The 17,907-nt window shown below is 40.6% G+C and overlaps 2 protein-coding genes across 4 annotated transcripts; both read right to left on the reverse strand.

Annotated features, from left to right (window-relative positions):
• Positions 1-448: 448 nt before the first annotated feature.
• loxl5a (lysyl oxidase-like 5a) lies at positions 449-3,610 on the reverse strand. The gene is made up of 7 exons (XM_080014612.1): positions 3,352-3,610; positions 3,104-3,212; positions 2,191-2,328; positions 1,415-1,571; positions 1,188-1,283; positions 838-953; positions 449-685 (listed from the first exon to the last, which is right to left on the reverse strand). The coding sequence occupies exons 2-7, from the start codon at positions 3,151-3,153 to the stop codon at positions 679-681; spliced, it is 564 nt and encodes a 187-aa protein (XP_079870738.1). The 5' UTR covers positions 3,154-3,212; positions 3,352-3,610; the 3' UTR covers positions 449-678.
• Positions 3,611-10,219: 6,609 nt separating this feature from the next.
• mibp (muscle-specific beta 1 integrin binding protein) lies at positions 10,220-14,553 on the reverse strand. 3 transcript variants are annotated; one of them, XM_080015665.1, is made up of 8 exons: positions 14,363-14,553; positions 13,474-13,564; positions 13,016-13,061; positions 12,641-12,815; positions 11,342-11,413; positions 11,083-11,189; positions 10,770-10,855; positions 10,220-10,579 (listed from the first exon to the last, which is right to left on the reverse strand). In XM_080015665.1, the coding sequence occupies exons 1-7, from the start codon at positions 14,386-14,388 to the stop codon at positions 10,770-10,772; spliced, it is 603 nt and encodes a 200-aa protein (XP_079871791.1). In that variant the 5' UTR covers positions 14,389-14,553; the 3' UTR covers positions 10,220-10,579. The 3 variants fall into 3 exon arrangements, with proteins under 3 accessions (XP_079871791.1, XP_079871790.1, XP_079871789.1); XM_080015664.1 differs by having other exon boundaries at positions 10,224-10,576; positions 13,016-13,064; XM_080015663.1 differs by having other exon boundaries at positions 10,237-10,579; positions 13,016-13,064.
• Positions 14,554-17,907: the final 3,354 nt, after the last annotated feature.

The raw sequence follows: 17,907 nt of genomic DNA on the forward strand, positions 1-17,907 counted from the left end.
TCGAGGGAGACATCGATTGACATCAAGTTCAGCTGTACATCATGTGGATGTACAGTGGATGTGGAATCACTGGAATTGGACTCCACATCCTTATTAGATTCTCTTATGCTAAAAAAAATAAATCTTTAAACAGTTTTGTATCCTTCGTCTCCACAAACACGACCAACATCATGAATTGCTTTCAACATAGTGTAAAAACATTGTACTTATAAATACAACAATCTAGCGCGACGCTTAACTCCACTGACTTAGTGCTTTATAATAAGTTATTACCAGGAATAAGGGACGGAACAAAGCTGATACCAGTATCGAATATCGGTCTGATACCCAGCTAAGATAACATAATGGTTTCAGAATATAACCATAACACAGATGCAAAGCATTAAAGAAAACAACTTGTTTTATATATATATATATATATATATATATATATATATATATTTTTTTTTTTAGAAATATGTTAAGTTGTCAAACTGAGGGTCTATGTCCATATCATTTCAGGGTTTGTATCGGTAGTAAAACTGTGGTATCAGTCCATCCCAACGTTTATAACTCATTTTGTAAGTTGTAAGTAAAATGGAACAGGAATATCCACAGTTATAACAACAACACATTGATTGGATCTTAGCTTTGGTGACCTTAGACTGTTGTAAGGCAAAGGAGTCCTCCCCAGGAAGATTAGCTCCTATGAAACACAGAAGAGGCACGATTAAGAAACTCAGGTCATTTTTGTTCAACAGTAAAATGACACTTACATACAGTTGAATACATTTCACTGCTGTATGATACGGTAGCGGGTATATTAATAATGGATTAGCATCTGTGTGTCTGACTTACGAAGATATTCTGCAGTTCCGGGCCTGCACGTAGGCTCCTGTGTACCTGATGTCACATCGCACCACATTGTTGGAGAAATCTGACTCATGAACCAGTTGAGATGGGTTCACTGTCACCTGGAGAAAAACCCATTTTATTTATTTCTAATGAAAGATATTGGTGCTGAATTGAAAAGTGAACGAAGTCTGATGATTGAATAAGGCTTCACCCCATCATAAACCTAGGATTAGAGCTCATATATTGAAGAGCCTCTGAATGCACACTGAATAGTTATTAAATATTGCCCGTACATTGAGATGTTTATGGATATACTGTATCTCCTACTGCACTTCTTAATACTAAGCTCCCACCTTGAGTATGTAATTTCCTGGAGGGACATCCGTGATGTCAATCCACTGGCAGTCAATGTTTGCGTGGTATGTGTCATAGCAGCCAGGACTGAGCCCCTAACAAAAACACATAGGCCACAAAAAACACACATTCACGTGTAAATTGAAAAGGTTACATTATTTCCCAGATAAATATAATGAACCAATTTTTTTTTAAATTAGCTGAATAATGCACTGTGCAAATCAACCTGGGTGTGGGCAGTGCAGGCAAAGCGCCGGCGTACGCCCCGGTCACAGGAAGTGTCTTCCAGACAGAAACTGGCCTTGTGTCCCTCAGCGAGCTTCCTCCCGGTGCGGACGTCCAGGAGGTCATAATTACTGAAGGCCTCCATGCTGTGGAAGTGTCTGGCAGGAGGGAGACAGAGGAGGGGGGGGGGGGGGTGCAGGATCAAATTTGGGAGAGTTGTTATGTGATATTATGACATACACCTCTACGTTCACGAAATGATTAGAGGGAGGAGGAAGGATTTGAAAACATGAGGATGCACAGTTCTATCTCAGGGTTAGGGGCTGGTTGTTGGCTCATTTTAGTCTTTTGCTATGAAAACTTTCTGTGAAGAGAGAGAGACCCAGAATGAAATTCCAGTTTTGAGCGCCCCACCCATTGCCACCTGCTCTTGCAATGGGCACAATGAAATCTTGGATAAGTAACATAGATTGGTTTGTCTGTCATTCATGAATTCAACTCATGACAGAATTTGAAGTTGTGTGTTGCCAGAGTGGCTGAGACATCTTTCAGAGAATCAGCAACAACCAAAACAATTGTCAACTCAACATGGTATTAAACAACAGGATTGTACATTTGTAATATAGGAAAAGGTACCTCACCTTTCTGCCATTTATAGAGAAACCAATCAGTCATTGATCAAGGAATCCAAGAGTCGATTATGTCAGAGGATTTAGAAACGGCATCAGAATCGATAAGATTGATTATTACAGTATTTGGAGAACAGATTGAACTCACTGGTGGCAGCTGTGCCACTCCCACTCATGTCTGGGCCTCACTGGAAGGAAGTCGGCGGTTCCTTGATTCTTCACGCGCTGGGGGAACCGGAGTAGAACCCTGTAGTCCAGGTCGCTCACACCCGGACGGTATGCAGATCTGGTAGAAGGTAAAAACAAAGAGACCATCAACCCTGCTTGCCTAGATCAGCCGAGTGATTATATATTGTGCATTCAGGGTTTTATGATACAGATATGATCGGAGACATTAAAATGCAGAGCTGGTATTAACAATAGGTCAAAGGAAAAGAAGATGATGGCGGTTCCTGTGTTTCTCCACTCACACACAGGGAGCTGGAGCCTTGAGGATCCCAAAGATATTCTGCTTGAACGCTGGATGCCTCTTCATTTTAACACAGACAACTGAATCCCCTTTACCCATCACTGAATTATAATGATTGCCATTATAATGATTGAGAGGTGACGTGTGTGGTTTTGGTTTTTTTTTGATTCAATGGCTTTAACATCCACCCACGGATCCCAAATGTTTCCGCTTCAAAGCTTATTTTACTTGGCAGCGTGACTGTTCCGACCAGAGAAGAGGAGGTTTGTTTCCAGGTCTGAGTGCCCCTCCTCACTGCAGCTTCCATCATGGCCCTCGGCGTCTGCTCAGCACATACAATATGATTGCAAATGTGGCCACCCAAAAGGGAAATGAACACCCTGATTCTGATTGTGATACTTTGTGATTTGCCTTGTTAAAGACATTTTTATGATGATAGAGAAATTAACAAATCAAGATATAACAAATACAAATATGTGAATCTATGATATTTGATGGAGCCTATGTACTAATTAAATGATTTACATATTCATTTGTTGTTAATGTTGTGAAATAACTGGAAAGTTATGGTCATGAATGAAGAACTTCATACCTGGAGAGGCATCTCTCTTCAGCAGCACAGCGTAGTGCATACATCTGCATCCTCTGGATGTAGGAGGCAGCCTGGATGTAGTATGGGTCAGGAACCAGGTCAGGTAAACCTAATACAACACAGGTTCAATTGCAAAAAGGTTATGTTCAATGTGGTTTATGCTGCCTTAAAGGTCGTGGTGTAACAATTTAACCAAAGAAGATAACTCTTGGAGGTTATGGTTTTGGTGTTATAACCATTCCTCATACCATTGTGGAAGAATCTGGTGCCAGATCCCGTTGCAGGTGGAGGGCGCGCAGGGAACCGGCGCCTGGCTGCAGGGTGCGTGTTGTAAAACACAGAGTTCCTGTGGGTGCTGTGCGGGTCCACTGCATTTACATTCTCATTTTCATTATAACTCGCAGTCCTTGTTGTTTCAGTTGGCAGTGGGGGAGAAAAGTGTGTCTCTATGGCGTTGTTGGATAGTGTTGTTATGTTCAACCCGAGTCTGACTCCGGAGGCGGCGTGCGCCCTGCGCGCAGCTCGGACATCCACCACAGGGGTCCGGTGCCAGTGCTGGGACTGGGACCGTTCTTCGTTATACACGATGCGTCCAGATGTGGTGGATGAGCCGGTGGCTGGCCCCAGGCTCTCAACTCCCAGTGCGGAGCCACGCGTAAAGCCTGACGCCGGTCTTGGAGACGTGGTGGCCGTTTCCGCACCGCCGGCATCCTCACGATCCCCGGGAGGACTCCGACCACCTCTCGGTACTCCGCTCCCTGAGAATTCCTGACCGGTGGTGGAAGCGGTAGTGGAAGTGATCCCGGGACTGTCAGAAGGGGTCTGCTGTGACCGGCGCGCAAACCCGGCACCCACGGTGTCCACGGTGGGTGAGGTGCGCAGTGGGATCTGGTGCCGGGCTTCGGAGGCGGGTCTTCCCGTGGCGAGGAGATAGTGTCCCGCGTCCGCACCCAGGACAGCTGCGTCCAGCTGGCTGCGCCCATAGCGCTGAGGGAAACCCCTGGGTCTCTGCTCCGGGTCTTCACCAGATCTGGTCGCGGTGGTTCCGCGGAGTGTGGCAGCAGGGCGCGGAAGTGGATCCCGTTTATTTGTGAGAAACACCTGGGTCTCCCTTCTCTGCTGGATCGGTGCTCGGTACCGTGTCGCGGTGCTCAGCAAACTGTAAACTCGCCCGTTGTTCTCCCACTGAATCCGGTGTCTCCACGGTCCGACCTGCGCGCGTAAATTCTGCTGCGCGTTTCCAGAGCGCACTATAACTTGAAGCAGGTAAATGGATATAAAGGCAAACCTTTCCATGGCTCAAGTGATTTGGGTAGCGCTGTAACTGAAGAAACACGGAGATATAAGAATATAGCTGTATATTCACTAGTGGCACATCCGAGGAGTCAGTTCCGTGCGTCTTGCGGTTGCACGCCCCGTCACAGGAATGACGTGGGAACCTTCCGTCACAGAAATGAATTTATCGACGCAACCCCATAAATCTTTTTTTTTTCCCCCAATACTTTTGTTAACTGTATCGTTGCCGTTGGTTGGCGTGGTCTCCGAGTTTCCATTTCGGGATTTGGGATTGACTAAATATTGGAGGAATTTGGTAATCTCACCCTGCTGCCTTGATGAATTCATCAGCATTCTGAATGGTTTAGTTGCATTCTAAGATGAATTATTATAATGAATATATTTATTATATAATTATATAATAATGACAATACAATAATTATTGTATTTACAACTCCAATTGAGTCTAATATTTGAACATTTTGACACAAAACAGACACGTGTTGTTAAAACTAGTTCATTTAGTTTACACAATGAGAGACATTGGATAAAAATTTATCATTGCAAAAATGACCCATCGTTTACGCTTATTCTCCAACTCGAGGCTGATAAATGATGGTGGTGGTGATGTGTGAGGTCACTAGAACAGAGCAACTGTCACTGCCACACGAGGGCGACCTTCTCCTACAGAAACCATCAGATTGACGTGATGATATACTGTATATTATAGCCTAGGGATATGCTAAAACCCTTTTACGCCAGGTGAAAAAAAAAACCCAATACTGTCTCATATATTGAAATAATTTCGATTTACTGTGTCTGACTGATGTCATAATTATAAGATAGTATTGTATTTTTATTTGTCATTATAGTATCTCGTCTTTTTTTTATTCGCCTGGCGTGAATGGGCTTTCATGGTTTCAAGTCAGATACTGCTCAGAGAGAGGAAATACAGGCCCAATCCTTTTAATTATTTTTTCTTTATTTTTTTATCTATCTATCTATCTATCTATCTATCTATCTATCTATCTATCTATCTATCTATCTATCTATCTATCTATCTATCTATCTATCTATCTATCTATCTATCTATCTATCTATCTATCTATCTATCCGTCTGCCTGTCTGTCTGTCTGCCTGTCTGTCTGTCTATATATATATGTTTATATTTATATAAATTAAAATTACATCCAAATAATTTAGATCAAAATAAAAAACACGTTGAACTACTGTAAAACTACTTGTCGTTGGGGCTCAACCCTTCTCCGTATTAGGAAGGAGGCAAAGGGTGACGTCACGTGACTCGTCTATTCATATCTCACTTTAAAGATCTCGTGACTTTTGACGTTGTCCTCGAGACCGCCCGGTGGCCTCTCACTGACGTCACGTCACATGTGGCTTCTAGGTATACGGTGGTGCTTAAACCTTCGTAATAAATAGTTATTATTATTCATTATTATGAATAATAATAATAATAATAATAATAATAATAATAATAATAATAATAATGATAATAATAATAATATTAATAATAAATTGAATCATATAGCATTTTATAAACGTATTATCATTATTTATTTTATAATGATAACAATGATTAAGTGATATCTAAATAATGGTCTAATCATAAGAGTTGAGGACATTCACTCTGCTGCTGTCACGGTTCGATCATAGATGTCTTGTTTTGCTTGTCATTTTCTCCCTCTAGTCGTTTCTTGCAGTTTGTCATCGGTCCTGTGGACGTCTCCTTCCTGTCTCCCTGCTTCCAGTGCCACTCAGCTGTTGTCAATTTGTAATAGCCCCCATGTGTATTTATTCCCTGCCCTCAGCGCGTCCTGCTGCTAGTACGTCATTCATTCTATGTTTGATGTGACCCGGCCCCTTTGAGTATGACTGTCTCAAAGTTCCCTGTATGCACAGTTTCCCTATCGTACCCGGAGTGAAGTTATTTAGTGTCGCCCATCCTTGACTTGGCCTCTGTGTCAGCGTCTGGGTTCTACCTTCGTACCTAGTTGACCCATGACAGCTACAGAGAATTGCATTATTCAGTGGAAGTAGACTGATCAAATTGGCATCAGACTGTATCCGATGCGTGACACGTAGGGCCGGTGACATCCTGATCATTTGAAATGGATCTGCTCTGGTGTGGCTCAGGTCTGTGGAGGGTGCAGTTCATTCAGTTTGTATAACGTGTATTCGTTGTCTCTCTCCTTCTACCTATGGAAATATCTATCTAGCTTACGAAGCTACTTGGTGGATTTATTGCCACTGGGACGTGTGGAAGGGAGGGTAGCCACTAGGTTGTTGGTAGGCATCGAGTGGCAGTCTTTGTAAAAATAAAAAAATAAAAATAAAAAAATAAAAAAAAACTCCCGTCCCGTCCTCTGATACTGCAGGAACACCAGATAAATATATCACAAACCCCTGGCCAAGCACTCAGAGCCTTTCAATAATGTGCACACTGAAGTGGGGGCCAAAACGGGGGCAAAGGGGAGGATGTGTATATGTGAACGTGAGAAAGCAGAGTGAGTGAGAATGAAGGGGAGGGGTGGGTGAGTGAAAGTTTATGGGATAGGATGAGAGAAAACAAAAAAGACTGTGTGACACTTCCAGAGGAGGGGAGTATCACAGGGTCCTGGCCCTGTTGGCTCAGACCGGCTGGGACTGGATTGTTCCCTGTGACCCTCTGGCCTGGAGACTGGTTTCCCATCACGTAAGGCTGAGCTGCACGTCCAGCCCTCCCTTCACACTTATTGTCCACCAGTAGGTTATTGATATCGCCAATTTCATTTTTTATTCTTTATAGGTTTATATTTATCGTACATTCCCTCTTTCTCTAACTTCGAGTTAGTCCTTATCTTTATTGTAGATTGCCAATTTTTCAGGTAATCCTCAACAAAGTATCCGTCTAAAAAAATTTGATTTTTAAACCCCAACGCCACTATCTCACCTGCATGGGCACCTCCACCCAAGCATGCCAGGCAAAGTTCTTTCACAGTTTTTTTGTTTTACTTTGATTTCAAAATTTCAGTGATTCAAGCGTGGCCATCAGGAATGTTAAGCCAAAAGATCTCAAATAATGACATAAAACATTTAGTCTTTTCAGATTTCTTTCTTATAAATTACCTGGATGACAAGGAAAGAAATGACATTGGCCTATACCACAGGGGATGATTATTGACAATTAAGCACTATTCCCACCAATTCCAACCAAATATCAACTTATTCACAATGCGTTCACACTTTTTGGTTGGTTGGTTATCAGGTTGTTTTGTTTTTTTGTTTTTTTTTCTTCCCAAGATGAAAAAGAAAAACCTTTTCAGTACGAATCATGTGGTACGTTATGAACCTTAGTTCGGACAGCAAATGGGTTTTAATTATTATTTTTCCTGCTAATTTTCTATCGGATTATCAATCAAAAGCAGGGATTGTTGCCGCTGCTGTTTCTCTGTAAGGGCAGATAAATATTGCACATTTTCTCAATTTTCGCAGATCAATTCTCTTCCGTTAACTCACCAACATGAACGCACCGTTATGCACTGTCCAAGAAAAATGAGACGAGGAGCGTCTGTCGCAAACAAGGTAAAAAATGAGTCGCCTTCCCAATCATTTGAAAAGTCTTGCACAATTTGATCTTGATTAAAAAAATATATATATATATATATATATTTATATATATATATATATATATATATATATATATTTTTTTTTTATTTTTTTTTTTAATTAAAAAAAAATAAAAATAAAAATAAATTAAAAAATAAATAAATATATATATATATATTTTTTAATTATTATTTTTTTTCTCATCTTGTTCAGGCGAATGTGGCTGTGCAGTGAGGTCAAGCCTTGGGTTTGTTCTAGAGCATTAAAGAGGCATGTGCGGAACAGCCGGCCTCGCACGTAGGGACTGTGAAGACCTCGCAGGGAAGACCGGTGGAGCTGGAATCAGGTCATGGCACAGCGGCAGGTAAACGCAATGTTTCACGTCACGTATATAAACACAAACATCCTCTTATGCAAGTGCGCACACAGACGTGGACAAGGACACAATTGCAGAAACACATACTTCAGTGCCAGACAGTACAATAAAAAAACGAAAGTGTAAACTATGTTTTGAATATCACCTAAGCGGCTCACCTGATGACTCCACATTGGTCGGGAACATTGTGTTTCACCTCGTCCCCAAACTCAGTGTCATGGGACTTGGACTTGGAAATGTTGTGGCTCAAACAGCCACTTTGTTACAAAAATAGAACAACTGGATTTGTGTCTCCTTCCATTCAATGTTGTTCACCGTGAAGCATCTTGGAATTATTCAACCAAAGCTGAAATAGCCAGCATGAATATGCCCTGCAGCAATGTTATTATGGTTGTTCATAAGATAGTTTACTTAACAAACATAGGAGGAAAATGAAAACGTTTTAGACCTTTTGACTCCATTGTTGCAATATTGCACAATACATGGACATTACTAGATGCAATTAAGAACACAAAACCTCAACACTTGTAATGAAATGTAAATAGATATATAATAAAATATATCACCTATATTTCTAGACTGATCATATCCAAGGACATTAAAATTACATTCACGCTTTTCACCAGCAATGTTCGGCCACTATTATCTTTACTTCTTGATGTATTAGTGTTAGTCGTTTTTAACGAGGGCAGAGTTCTAGATCCAGATATTTCAGCAGGCTCACAAGGCTGCTACTACAGCCAGACCGCGATGAAGTGTTTAAGACGGACAGCTTGCTGAAGTGGTTCCAGCCGGCTCAGTCTTCCTCAAGTGACACTTCACTGCTCCATTACTTAAGGCTGCTGCTTCTTCAGTGCTTACTCACTCACACACACACACACACACACACACACACACACACACCAGTGTTAAATTGAATGAGCTCCTCTAGAGCCATCGTTCTCAACTGGTCTAGTGTCAGGACCAAGATTTGTACTTTGTCATAAAGTCAGGACCCAAACATTATTTAAGATTTGAACCATTCTCATTCATTTTCATGAATGAAATGAACAATGAAAAAATTGCAGTAATCCACATCGATTTTGTATGGTAACTCTCAATGCCCCACCCCCCAAAGGTTAATTAAGGGCTCATAACCCAGCCAAATAAATATCCATTGAAACAATGACAACTCAAAGTTCCCAAAATACTGTTTTATCTGGACAGCTCTAAAAAGATTTACATTTTACATTTACATTTAGCAGGATCCAGGGCTAATAGCCCAAATCTCTTGTTTAGTGGGTGACCCACTCGGTGGTGGTGGGAGGGGGGGGGTGCGCACCACGCACACGTGCAGCATGAAGGGGAGAGGTATTCCATAGCTGCAGCTGTGTTAACACCCCAGGGATGGATAGAGGCATTCCACATACACTCCTGTCGCCTAAAATAGCCTCATCAAATTGGCTCAAGCCAATTGGATTGCGGCCACAAAATCACTTGTCGGGCACAGAGACAACTGTGGTTCCTGGATAAAACAGGTGAGATGGAATATTCAAATTCAGAATGCCCCATCTTTTAATCTGTGCGAAGAAAGACCCTGATCCTGTTTTAATCAGTCGTATTAGAGATGTGCTGTTACATGCTTTACTGAATGCTATGAGGCTTCTAAGTCATCCTACAGCACTGAAAGCACAAGATATGTTTTTGTCTGACACATAAAAAGCAAAAAATTTAACTCAGGCAACACCCCCACATACCAGTCGTGATCATCACTGTTACTAACGAAGTCGAGACTCCATATTATATCAAGTCTCGGTTCATGGTGGGATTCAAGGTGCTCATTTCTGAATGACTACAGGATTTGTAAAGTGCAAGTCATGAATCCTACACTCAGCAGTGTCTACCAGGCAAGTGAAAATGTTTCATATAATGATAAAAGAAAAGGCAGAGAGCATGACTTTATAACAATCAATGCGATAACTCATTTATTTCAGAATGATTTCAGAACAAGTAAATGGTCCAAGATCTTTCTTGTGATTTTACATTTGTTATGACTTGAGGGGGAAAAAAAAGAACATACAAGCACATAATCTAATAATATAACACGTAATCTGAACATATAAGTTAACAGACACTATTTACAAAAAAATAAAAAACAATTCGAAAAAACACAAAAAAAACCATATCCCTGGTGCTATTTACAATTGTATACAAGGATGAGATGTCTCTTTTTGCTGCTGCTGCAAAAAAGCATAAAAGGGTGTCGCTGTTAAACATTGTGAACAAAACCTCATAAGCATTTACAAAAACAGATTGTACAGCTTGAATAGAGTAATCCTAGCATGGATATCATTTAACAATTTTAACACCCGCCTTAGAACCTTAAACAAAGCTACAAAAATAAAAATTAATGTCTTCCAGCTCACTCACCTATAAGCAGTTGAGCAATGTGTTCTGAATGTCTTCATACACGTGATTGTAGATCTCATCTTTGGATTTCAAACCGTCCAGGTAGTCTGCAAAACACAACAGGCACGTACTGTGATCAACAGCGACAAACCATCACAACATCCTTTATAAACGTATGTGAAATATCTAGCCATTGAATACATTCAACCAAGTCACATTCCTTGCGAAAGTACCTCAGCAAGGATATGCAGTTTATATACAAAAAAACCCCCAAAACAAACCATTGGTTATCAAGGGAACCCCCCCTCAGAAAAGACTCAATTCTTCAACTTACAGATGTTTAAACAGCTGTCCTCCATCTGCTGCCTGTGCTTCAGGTACATGGGCCACACGTGACCGTCAAATAAACCAGGAGGGTCTGGGACTGTGTACTGTCTTGTACTGAAATCAAATATTCAAGTTAGAAAAATGGAATCACTGCACCAAAGCAGAACAGTAAGAAAATCATTTTAATTGCATTTAAAATAATAATAAAATTAAATAGGCTTGACATCCCGGGAGAAAAAAAAAAAAAAAGAAACATGACGCCTCACCTTCTCCTCCTTTTGCACTCCTCATATGGAATGGAAATGTAGTAGCACTTGTTGAACACATTCATCAGGGGCCTGGAGGAGAGACGGAAAGGTCAACAACCAGGTGATCAGATCTGTCATCAAACCCACTGTAGACAATGCTTATGGCCATAAGTTTCCTGCTTGCAGCAAAACAAACAAAAAAAAAAAAAAAAAAGTCTATCGCAATGCAGCGTGTGCAGCACCAAACGCTCCCTGAGACGCAGATAATGTTGATCCACAACAGCGCGGAGAACCTCTTTGGCCGAAAACCCTTATCTCTCCCAGCAGGGCCTTGCCACGTCGCCTGATGGAGCTAACTGCACTGGGGCCGTGCATGCGTGTGCATAACAAATGACCGTACGGCGATCACACGCGGCATCGTCTCCGCCCCTCGAGTTTGTTGTTGTGCATTTCTAGGAATCGTCTCTAATCGAGAGAACCCGCACAGCGCTGCGGCTGAGACGCATGCGCGCGAGGGAGGCAAGTTGTGACGGCTTCGGAGATTCGATGAAAACAAGGCTGAATGTACTTTTGGAAGAGTGCGTCATCAATTGGGGTCTACTCTAAAGAACTGACTTCAAAGTTGGTCAAACGGACAATGCAGACATAGAAATACAAGAGCAAAGCTGAAATATCCTTTGTCACCCCGGTTTAAAATAGGACTGGGTATTGTTTAAAAAAAAAGTGAAACTTAAAGTGATACTGATACCAATAGAGGGCTTCATTCAATGCATTCTTTAATACAATACCCATCATGTGAATGGAAGCATTCAGCTGCGTAAAATGCCACCACTCCTCCCCATCCAAACGATTTTTACACTAACACATTTTGAAAGTGTTCAAATTAAATAACTGTACAATGAACTGTTTGGGCAGTTTCATTTTGAACAAATAGCCAGGACAGGAGGCATGATTACAGCGAAGGAAAACCTCTTCCACTGTTCATATGGATGCCTGACAGTTGTTTTAAGACACGCTTGAAAACCTATCCTTCAACAGAATGTTGTAGTTGCTGCTGCGGTAGTGAGCCAATCACACTACGCATTAAATAGAAAAACACTTGCGCCGATTGGCTGCGAGCAAAACCATACATACATAGTCTAGATGTGGTACAAAAAGAATCAAATGCAGGTATCGTTTGACTGGAGAAGTTTCGATACAGCTTGGTGAGTACCAATACCCAACCCTAGTCTAAAATAACCGTAACGGCCACAAAATAAGCCACGAGGGCAGGTAGCACAACCCAGAGTTTGACAAGCTAATTAAATATGAACTTACAGGTAGTTGTAAAGCAGGAAGCCCTCCACAATGAGGATGTGGATCTGCTCCTCAGAGTCGGTCACGTCAGCGACATTGGGCACACTGACGCCGTGCGAGCGGGCGAATTTCACCGGGTTCTCGATCCAGCCCTTTATCGTGTTGGTCATGGCCTCCATGTCCAGAGAAGAGATCACTGAGGGCGGGACAGGAATAAAGATGGGGACGGAAGAGGGAAAGAGGTAGAGGATGCAAAGAGAAGAGGATAAATTATATTGAAAAATACAGAAAGAATTTACATGGCAGATGCAGAACCAAATTATGAGAAATTGTTTGGTGAGTTTTATGTGACACTTCAGTTATTGGGGGTCTCCTACAGTCAAATCCAAGGCTTACCATCCCACTGTTTAAAGCCGTCGTCCCCGACTTCTATTTGATCAGGCTTCTGAAATAACAGTCACCGATAAGACATTGCTGCATCCGAGCTAACAGTGATCTGAACACTCGCAGATCCCATTCACATGCTCAAACAACAAGTATGCGGACAATGAAGACAGCGATGAGACCATGTGTAGAAATCACACGCAGAATGTGGTGAAATATGGGAAGCTTTTCATGTGTTGCCATGTCAGAAATATTAAATGGCAAAAGGAATCCAGAGACAGTTAAATGTATCAGAAATCAGAATCAGAAATACTTTAATAATCCCAGGGGGAAATTACTTAAGTAAGTATCAATATCAAGATGGAGGCTTTCGGAGAGAGGCATCGCCCACTTAATGCAACGTCAATTCAAGCAAATGAAGTGAAACTACACAAAAAAATATATGAAAAATAAAATTAAATAAAACGTACCTTGAAAAAGTCATCTTGGTGTACGACACAACAATTGGGTAATGACTTGATCAGCTTATTTGTCAAAGTGGTTTTCCCACCATTTGTGACCCTGGAAAAAAACAACAACACATTTTTTTCACCATGAATATTGTGTTGCCAGCTGAAATAAGATTTTGGCTCGATTCCTACTGAGTTGAGTATGCAAGTTAATTCATTAATTTGATTCGATTCAAAAAAAAGTGCATGTAAAAAAGGTGTGTGTATATATATATATATATATATATATATATATATATATATATATATATATATATATATATATATATATATATATATATATATATATATATATATGTGTGTGTGTGTGTGTGTATGAAAGTGGACTACATGAAATCGAAATAAATTCGTTTTTACTTTTTATAACCGAAGCTATAACGTTTATTTTATATTGCTGGAGCAAACACCAGTTTGGAGCCGTCACTTATCCCGGTCTCCCTCCACTTCTCTGGGAAGTTCCGCGCTGAAATTTCAAATGTCCCGCTCGAACCCCACAACACGCCAATTGTCTCAGCCGTTCGCTGCGACAGCCGGTGAACTTTTAAACGGCCGGCAGTAAAAACACGCATCTTAAGCGCCGATCGTCTAAGTATTACAATCAACATATACATCTCCATTTTCTATCCTAAGGTCCATTTTAAGAACTGTGTCTGTAACCACAGGCACCACGTGTTGTTTATTTGGCTTAAACCAACTGAACAGTCTTTACCAACGTTAGAAATAAACGCCCCCAGCCAAAAACAAAAAAACAAAAAACAAAAACGAAAACCATGTTAATTCACATTAGTGTATTTTGAGAAATGTAAAGTTGTCTACCAATAATAAAAAAGGACATTTGTAGAAGACCTACCCGCCGACTCCTATAATGTATTTCATTTCAGCAGCTTCTTGGGGTTTTCCGCTCAGCGTCAAATGGTGAAAATAAAATTCTTGAAAATTACTTTGGAAAAAAAACAACAAAAAAGTCCGGACGACTTCGAGAGAAAACTGAAACAACACTGCAAATTACAGCAAGGTGCGCGTAGGTCTCCTCAGAGGGAAGATGTGCTCCATTGATAAAGAGCGCCGGCCCCTGCTACTTATACGTCTCGCCTACGTCACACACACACGTAATACACACTTCCGGTTATTGCCTTTTACTGCAGCCAATCGACGTTTAGAATGCTCACGGCCCCGCCAATCAGCTGCTTTCATCTGTGCATAAATTGATATTTTGACGTCGCGATTTTCCCTCTGCCTCGCGTCCATCGAAAGCGTGGACTATTCCATTGGTAGTAAACTCAGCTGATGTTACCCGTCGCGCGTCCTGATTATTATTCTTTTTTTTTTTCACTTGGAAATGGAAAGATACTTTCAAATTTCGTGAAATATGTGACCCAGCTGAGGCCGCACAATACCAGCGTAAACCATCGTAAGTTGAATATAGCACAATGATACTGTAAGAAAGTGCTGGAGTGTACAGTTTATTTAGTGTACAGTATATAAATACAATTATGCAATAGTCATGTGGGTTAATTTGACAAGCAGTGGGACAGACCCTAATAACAACACCACTACTACTACTATTACTACTACTATTACTACTACTACTACAAAAAAAAAAAAAAAAAATAATAATAATAATAATAATAATAACAATAACAACAATAATGTGTATAGCAGCTTTCATACACAACGTGCACCTCAAAGTGAATTAATTAAGTATACTTGACTCACAAAGCTTAAATAAAAGATTTGATTTATATACGAGAAAACGTTTAAGGTTCAAGTGTGGAAAGGGTGTGACAGGGGCATGAGCTATGGTCCAACAAGTTACACATTTCATTTATGGTACCGAAAGGAAACGAGGAAAGAATTAGGACAGGGGTCAGCTGTTTATCAAGTGGGTTGAGAGAGGTCCACTATGTCTCATGGTGAATCATTTGGGAATTATTTGTTCCTATCTTAACCTAAAAACAACCAAAAGGTCAAATTCCCGACCATTCAGCCATAAAGTGGTTTCATTTAGAACAGATAAAGCTAATATCCATCACCACATGTGTTTCAAGGCACGCGTTACGCTACTTAAAAAAGACAACAACTTGTCAACAACCTTCAGTAACTCACCCCTCGCAGCGTCTAAATACAGCCAGTGAGTCCAAGCGGAAGTTTTGAGAGAAGAAACACAACCTAGTTGAAGAGCAAAGCAAACTAATAGTGAAATGATTAGAAATCAAGTCATCTCCATCCCATTCCAAAATGGTAATTATGCCGTATTGTTCTTTCTTTTATATCTACTTTATTTTACACTCTTTTACCTCCCTTCGTCTGTGTGTGTGTGTGTGTTGTGTGTGTGTGTGTGTGTGTGTGTGTGTGTGTGTGTGTGTGTGTGTGTGTGTGTGTGTGTGCGTGTGTGTGTGTGTGTGTGTGTGTGTGTGTGTGTGTGTGTGTATGGAATGGATGCTGTGTTTGTGTGTATACAAATAGACATGTACTCGTCGACCCTGGCACCATGATACATCCATATTTCGTCATTTACACATTTGTCAAATGTCTTTAAAGCTAGTTCTACCTATTCGTAAGTGGTATTTGACCAAGCAGCCATTCGTTTAGGGCCAGTCTCCTGACCTATGATCGACTGGTGTGTGAGGCCTCATAGTGAATGTATTAATAGTCCTCCTTTTGACTCCGACAAGGTGGAAACATTTGTTGGGTAACGACAGAGTCTGTCAGAGCTTTGCGCACTATGAACACATATTACCAATTTTACCATATTTAGTCTTGTGCTAGGTTAAGTATAATTTGGTATGTCACATTTAAGGCGCATAAGCCATCGTTTTTATCAGAAATCTGCTGAAGTCCAATATCGAAGACAAAATAAATATTGGGGCTGGACATTAGCACAAACAAAATATTGTCATGATGAAACAAACAACTACCGCAAGGGAGTTGGATAGAACAACTGATATTTATTTATATTTACAAGGCAGAAGCTACTTTTATCATCTAAAACACAACAGAAGGATGTATAGTTGATAATCCTGCTTGTTTAAAACAGCAAAACGTTTCATGAAAAATAAGCTACATGTTGGTTATAGCAGGCAAATAGCAAGTCTTTGCATTGTTAGCGGTGTTACCACACAAGATTTTGTGCTTCTGATTTAATGATGAAAGACGTGGAGTTTAGAGTTTAGTTTGCAGAGATACAGAATCCCGATAACATCCCTGGAAACGAACAACATTGGAATTGAAGACAAGAAACAAATGCCCAACTTAACAAAATATGGATTAAAGTCCAAATCAAATGGTTTGTGTTCTGTTATGAATTTGGTCACCATGGTAACCTGACCGGAAACCCTTCGACGGAGACTGTCCTAACAAGGAATAATTAGAATCTTAAAAAATAACATAACATCAAACATAGCTTTACAGAAATTGTGCGTCGAAACTGATACAACGACATGTCTAGAAGTAAAATTGCACATTGCGAACACAGAAATTCAATGAGACTTCTATTTTTCAATTCATAACAACATATTGATGTCGGTGGAGGACAGTAATCATGCTCATTAATTCAAAAACAACCTTTAAGGAGGGCAAACCTGACCTAAAAATGAACAGCTCCGGTTCTATGCATAAGCCTTTTCAACTTCACGTGCCAACCATAGGAAAAAGTGCAAAACAATAATACACAATTATGTATTTCTTTCTTTCTTTCTTTCTTTCTTTTTTTTTTTTTTTTTTTTTTACAAAAATAAGTTCAAGCCAAAACGCTCATCTGACACCAGGATTAAGCACTGAACAGAAAGAGGGAAACATTTCAACATGCTCAGTCTGGACTGGAACACAAAGCCCAAATCGCTCCTGCTTCAAACCTCCCTTAGCTAGAAGACGCTACATTATCTTTGTTGGGATCAATAGTTCTCTGTTCATTTGTTTCGCTTGCCGACCACTTATCCTAAAAAACACGTTTTTTAAGGATCACTCCAGCGGTTGGCGAAAGTTATTCAGGCCACTAGGTGTGACTAATGACCCACATTTCCACATTCCACGTACAAAGAGATGGAGGCACATCATAACATGAGGTACTGTACAGTAGAGACACAAACAGTCTTCAGGCCAAAATATCACGGATGAGATCTGGTCTGAAAAGACGATATTAAGTGATTTCCTGCAATGGCGTATGTTGCAGCCACTATGAAGCAAAATAAAGTCAAAAGGCATCCAATTTTTTCTTCCATTTTTCTACATTGTAACATCATGTAGATAGGCAGCATGAGTATAATGTCGGGGGAGGTGGCAGGTGTTCTAGCTCCTCTTCGTGAGGATTCGTATATATATTTTGTGGGTAAATTGATTGTTTCCTGGATAATACTGAATGTTTGAAAACAGCCAGGAGCCTCTTTACTAAGAGGT

Source organism: Zeus faber, assembly GCF_960531495.2.
Source record: "Zeus faber genome assembly, chromosome: 1".
In the NCBI taxonomy this organism is placed as follows: Eukaryota; Metazoa; Chordata; class Actinopteri; order Zeiformes; family Zeidae; genus Zeus; species Zeus faber.